Source organism: Megascapheus bottae, chromosome 2 (genome assembly GCF_031878675.1).
Source record: "Megascapheus bottae isolate mThoBot1 chromosome 2, mThoBot2.hap1, whole genome shotgun sequence".
Classification (NCBI taxonomy): domain Eukaryota; kingdom Metazoa; phylum Chordata; class Mammalia; order Rodentia; family Geomyidae; genus Megascapheus; species Megascapheus bottae.
Genome location: NC_143510.1, coordinates 12,303,792 through 12,309,995, shown reverse-complemented (window position 1 = coordinate 12,309,995; position 6,204 = coordinate 12,303,792). Strand labels below are relative to the sequence as shown.

Sequence of the window (6,204 nt, the reverse complement as noted above, 5' to 3'; positions counted from 1 at the left end):
TGTTGTCCTTAAAGTACTATATTATCTCTCATTTCTTTTGCTGTCCCTTGATTACCTCATATTGTTATAATATTTCACCTTGTTATCAGATATATTGTATATATGCTTATTTGGTTATTTGAAATAGGATAGAGACGGGGTCGGGGGAACAAGATGAGGGGGTGGGGGTGGGGGGAGGGAAATGGGGACCAAGACAAGAGAAAGGGTATCAATGTTTGTGAAGTAATGCACCTTCTATCTGGTGAATATAATGTAAGCCATCTATTAATTACAATAAAAATATATGGAAGAAAGAAATGCAAATCAAAACAACTCTGAGATTCCACCTCACAACAGTTAGAATGGACATGATGAAGAAATCTAATAACAACAGGTGCTGGCTGAAATGTGGCCATCAGGGATCAATATTACACTGTTGGAGGTAGGGTAAACTTGTTCAACTGCTATGGAAAGCAGAATAGTGGTTCCTCAAACTATATCACACCATTTTTAAGGAAATGGAAAGAATTGGAAAGATCATATTAAGTAAGCCAGACTCAAAGGAACATAGGCTCAATGGTTTCCCTCATTTGTTATACTTAGCAAAAAACTTGAACTTTCCAAGCAGAGAAATACAATAGCACAAAACCTAGGTACATAAGGCTATATAGGATGAGGCTAAATGAAAGGAAGTCCAGGATATAGAAACAAGAACTATGTAATGAGTGAACGTTGTTCTTAATGTACTATGTTATATCTCATCTCTTTGGTTGTCCCTTGGTTATGCTGATGTTGTTACAGTATCTTACATTGTAATCTGGTGTATTGTAGATATGTGTATTTTTTAAATTGAAATAGGAAAGGAAACGGGGGCGGGCAGATGAGGGGAGAGGGTGGGAGGAGGGAAATGGGAACAAAGACCTGAGAAAGGTTTCTATGTGTGTGAAGTAATACTCCTCCTCTCTGGGGAATATAATTGTAATTAATTAGTTATATTAATTATAATAAAAAATAAATAAGCATAAAAAACAAAAAATGTCAGATAAAAACTGTTTCCATTTTTTGGAGCTTATTTTGATAAGCATCGTTTTATATATTCATATGCACAGAGGGTATGATTAGGATCATGGTTCAAAAACAGCTCAGACAAGAAAGATGGTGAGATTGTTATTTTCAATTAAGCACCAGAAAAATGGAAGTGGAGCTGTGGCTCAAAGTGATAGCTGTGGCTCAAAGTGATAACCGAAGCTTTCAGAGAAGGGATCTAAGATCTGCTGATCTTCCAGTTCTAATTATCGAATTCAGTTATTGAATTACTCCTGAAGAACATTTTTCAAAGTCTGGTTATTTAGAGCCCAAGAGAGGATAAGACAATAACAACAAACATCCACAGGGAATGCTTGTGTTGTGCTTAGGATTGGTTGTTAAATGCAATCCCAACTTCTTGAAAAACGATATGGAAAATGTCAGAGGAGTTGAAAGTCTCCAAAGACCATGATCCAAGTAAATAATCAGAAACAATATATTTGTCTGGTCTTCTTCATATATTGGAGTTTTGGAACTGAGTACAAAAAAGAAGTCCCTCCAGAGTTCATGTTTTGCAACTTACAGCAGATTACACAAAAGATCTTCAAATTCTTCAGAAGCCTTTTCATGTGCCTTTTACCAGGTTTGGTAATATTTATTTTCTGTCCCAAACTTATAATTCAAAATATGAATAAAAGTAAGTTAGACTTTTACATGCTATCAGGACACAATTGCTATGCACACATTCATCTGCTAGCATGTGCTTTCATCTCATTCTGAATATGTAAATATTTGATTCAAGTAGAATTCAGTATACAAGCCGGTAAACAAGCTTAGAAACTAAAACATGTTTCACAAAATCCAGAAATACATTCTTCTGGCTTTCCTGAAACCTTGAAAATATTATTATGTAATGTTTACAATGATTACTGGGAATTCTGTCAGAAAACATAAATGATAGATTTATGGAGGTGAAATTTCTTATCAATAGTATACTGATTCTGAAGCTTGAACAATTCTGAACCAAGAAACAGTTTCTTATTCCACTCTCATAGCTTAATCTGCCAAACTAAACATTCTTATCTACTCTAAGAGGTTACTATACTTTCATTTTCTGTGAAACAGTACTTCATTTTGTGGAAAACCTACTTACTATCTGTGTGCTTCTTAATTGTTGCACTCATGAGATCTTCTCTGAAAGGTGATTTTATATACTTAGTAATCCTCAATAAATACTGGTGCTGCTAACTGAAACAGGTAAGCGTTGTCTTGACTTGTGCTCTACTGCTAGTAAAACAACAATTAAAGCAATTGAAGGCAGGGTCATGGAGAATTCTGACGCAGAACAAATTAAAAGGAAAAAACACCAAAATGACTTTTTAAAATTTTCAAGTGAGTTATGAAGAAATTCAGCACTAAGACTGCTAAAGCAGCTAAGAAAATTTCACCTCCACTCAGAGAATACAGTTGAAGAATTTCTTAAAGATTTTGTTGTTGTTTTTGTTTTCTTCTGATTGGTCATGAGGTTTGTTTTGAACACTGGGCCAGAGTGTTGTCCCTGAGCTCCTCAGCCAAAGGCTAATGTTCTACCACTTCAGACACAGCACCATTTCTGGATTTTTTTTGTATGTTTAAATGGTGATAGGAATCTCACGGACTTTAGTGGCCAAGCTGGGTTTGAACCATGAACCTCACATATCTGCTTCAAGGGTAGCTAGGAATACTGGCATGAGTTACCAGCACCCAGCTATAAAGAATATTTTTGAAATACATTACTATTTACCATCTTTTATATTACCAATGATACCTTCTTTATCTCTGCTTATACACATATTTCAGCTCAATATACATCTACAAGTAAAATTTGAATATCATCTACTTCAAAGGTACTGTTTCATTTCTACCATTCTGTGACAATGGCTAAGTCATAGACTGCTGTCTCCAGGGGAAAATCAAAATGCACTTGTCCTCTCTCAGTCAATGTACAACAAACATAACAGAAAAATCAGAGTCAAGATATAAAGCACAATAAGGATACTGAATATATCTTAATGACAGAGATTGATTGTAACCAGATGTGATTTGTTTTTGTTTTGTTTTGCTTTTGGAGTGCCTGGTTTCAAATCACATAGGCACTGTGTTTGTGTCTGAGTGTACAGTCAAAACTAATCTGTGGTATATTACTTATATACTAGAACAGAAGATAAAAACATTCATAGAAAAGAAATCTTTGTTTTTATATCTATAAAACATTGCCCCTCATATGATGTGACTATATTAAAAAATTAAACTTAATCCCCACGTGCATTCAAACTTAATACAATTATGCATACAGAATTGTTTCCAAAATCTTGTGGATGTAAAATCCAGATGGGGGTATGTGGCCAGGAAGCATTACTACTACACTATTTGTGGGAATGTAAACTCCTTCAATCACTATGGAAATGAGTATGGCATTTTCTCAAAAGAATGACACAACAATTTTACTACTTGCCATTTACCCAATCATCCAGGAACAAGACAATACTAAAGCCAATAGCACAATGATGTTCATTGCAGCACTATATACCATAGTGAAGATATGGAACCAACCCTGTTGCCCCTCAGTGGATGAGTGGATCAACAAGATGTGGTATTTATACACAATCAAATTCTATGCTGGCATCAGAAAGAATGACATTGCCCCATTTGTAAGGAAATGGAAAGACTTGGAAAAAATCATATTAAGTGAAGTAAGCCAGACTCAAAGGAACATAGGCTCAGTTGTTTCCCTTATTTCCAACAATTAGTATAAACCATGGAGTCTCCTAGTAGAGGTTTACTATAAGGCAAAACCTGGATACAGAAAACCATATAGGATGAGGCTAAATGAAAGGACTTTCAGAATTTGGAAACAAGAGGCATATAATGTGTGATTGTTTTTCTTAATGTTCTTGTCTCTTGTTGTCCCTTGGTTATTTTTGTATTGTTACCTTATCTTACTTTGTTATCTGGTATATTTTATATATGTTTATGTGTTTATTTGAAAAAGTATAGGGAGGGGGTAAAACAGGATTGGGGAGAGGGTGGGGGGAGGGAATGAGGAAAATACAAGAGAAGGGATATGAATGTTTGTGACATAATGAACTTTATTTCTGACAAATATAATGTAACCCTTCTATAAATTACAACAAAAAATCCAGATGTGGGCTGGGAGTTTGCCCTAGTGGTAGAGTGCTTGCCTAGCATTCATGAAGACCCGGGTTCGACTCAGAGGTACCACGTACATAGAAAAGAGCCAGAAGTGGTGTTGAGGCTCAAGTGGTACAGTTCCAGGCTTGAGAAAATCCAAGGACATTTCCCAACCCAAGAATGGCAAAAACAGCAGCAACAACAACAACAACAAAATCCAGATGGATTCATGCCTATTATGGAAACTGGTGTATACATATTATATAACACATCTTTCTTGATATAAACACATGAAATTTATAGCAACTAACAATACAATCTTCCCAAATAATTATTATATAATATTGTTTAAAGCTCAGTAAAAAGGGATGATAAATCTATATTTCTTTAATATAAATTTAATATTTAAAATATTAACTATTTTCTAACTTCATTTGATTTAAACCATGCATACAGATACAGAGGGAGGAACATTAGTCCTCCCACTTTACTAGCAAATTATGATGGCTAACAGCAAGGTCTTAAAAGAACAGGATATTCTAATCTATATTTCTTTTTAGTAACAACCAACAGTGAGGAGAAATGCAGAACAGCACATGCATTACGTGGGTCTTTGAAAATGCCTATGATAGATATAAAAATCACCACACTTATACTATAAAATTGAAATAGTAGAACAATGACCAAAATCTGGTAAGAAGAAAGCAACATTTTGCATTAAATTTATTTGCCATGATCATCCTCATGTCTTCCAGAGCAATGAATGTGTCTGACAAAGGGAACAAGAACCCCATTAGCCACTTTATCCTCATGGGCTTTCCCTCCAGCCCTCAAATTCAGCTCCTCTATTTTGGGGTCTTCTCAGCAACCTACACCCTGACGCTGATGGGGAACACAGCCATTGCCTGTGCTGTGCGGGCAGACCGGCGTCTTCACACCCCCATGTACATCTTCCTGGGGAATTTCTCTCTTCTGGAAATATGCTATGTCACCACAACCGTCCCCAACATGTTGGCCAACTTCCTCTCCACAACCAAGTCCATCTCCTTTGTCAGCTGCTTTGCACAGTTCTACTTCTTCTTCTCCTTCGGGTGTGACGAGGGCTTCTACCTTTGCATCATGGCCTTTGACAGGTACCTTGCCATCTGCCGCCCTCTGCACTACCCATGCTTCATGACCAGGCAGTTGTGCACTGGCCTGGTTGTGTTTGGATGGACAATCGGGTTAATCTTGTTCATAACTCCAGTTGTTCTTATTTCATATTTGCCTTATTGTGGCCCAAATGTCATCAACCATTTTGTGTGTGATCCTGTCCCACTGATGATGCTGTCCTGTTCTGAGGTCACCACCATCCAATCCATTTACTCTACTTTCAATGCATTCTTCATGATTGGGACCTTTCTTTTCATCCTTTGCTCTTATGCTCTGGTGATTCTGGCTGTGTTAAGGATGCCCTCTGCAGCCAGCAAACGCACTTGTGCTTCTCATCTGGCAGTTGTCAGCTTCTTTTATGGTTCCCTTATGATGATGTATGTCAGTCCTGGATCTGAACATCCAGTTGAGGTACAAAAAATTATCACCTTATTTTACTCTGTGATAACACCCCTCTGTAATCCTCTTATTTACAGTCTAAGGAATAAGGAGATGCAAGCTGCCCTAAGGAAAGTCTTTGGAACTCAAATCTGTAAATGCAAATGCATCAAAATCCTTCACCACAATTAGTTAATTAATTAGGTAAAATCTTTTGAAAGTATAACTTACTGTATAATGTGTTAATCTTAATTATTAATTGTTCAAGAAGAATTTGTATGTGGTTAAGTTTCTAAATTAGTATGGATGAAAATGTAATGATGTAATGTTGTTCACATACTTGATTCAAGGTTAATAATGAACATTTTCTTCCTTGAGAACGTTATTTAATGGAAGGATACAAATACAAAAAAGTCCAGCTGAGTTCATGCATTGTTGCCTATTCATGCAATAAAAACATCTTTTTCTTTGAATTATTTTTTTGCCAGTCCTGGTTTT

At 36.1% G+C, this 6,204-nt stretch overlaps 1 protein-coding gene across 1 annotated transcript; it reads left to right on the top strand.

The window, feature by feature from the left end:
- Positions 1 to 4,935: 4,935 nt before the first annotated feature.
- Positions 4,936 to 5,898, top strand: LOC150066407 (olfactory receptor 11G2-like). Its single transcript, XM_090352880.1, has one exon. It carries the CDS (start codon positions 4,936 to 4,938, stop codon positions 5,896 to 5,898), a length of 963 nt encoding a protein of 320 aa, XP_090209006.1.
- Positions 5,899 to 6,204: the final 306 nt, after the last annotated feature.

Bases quoted from the DNA above. Each gene is read 5' to 3' on its own strand.
- LOC150066407 (XM_090352880.1), top strand. From the start codon at position 4,936: ATGAATGTGTCTGACAAAGGGAACAAGAACCCCATTAGCCACTTTATC.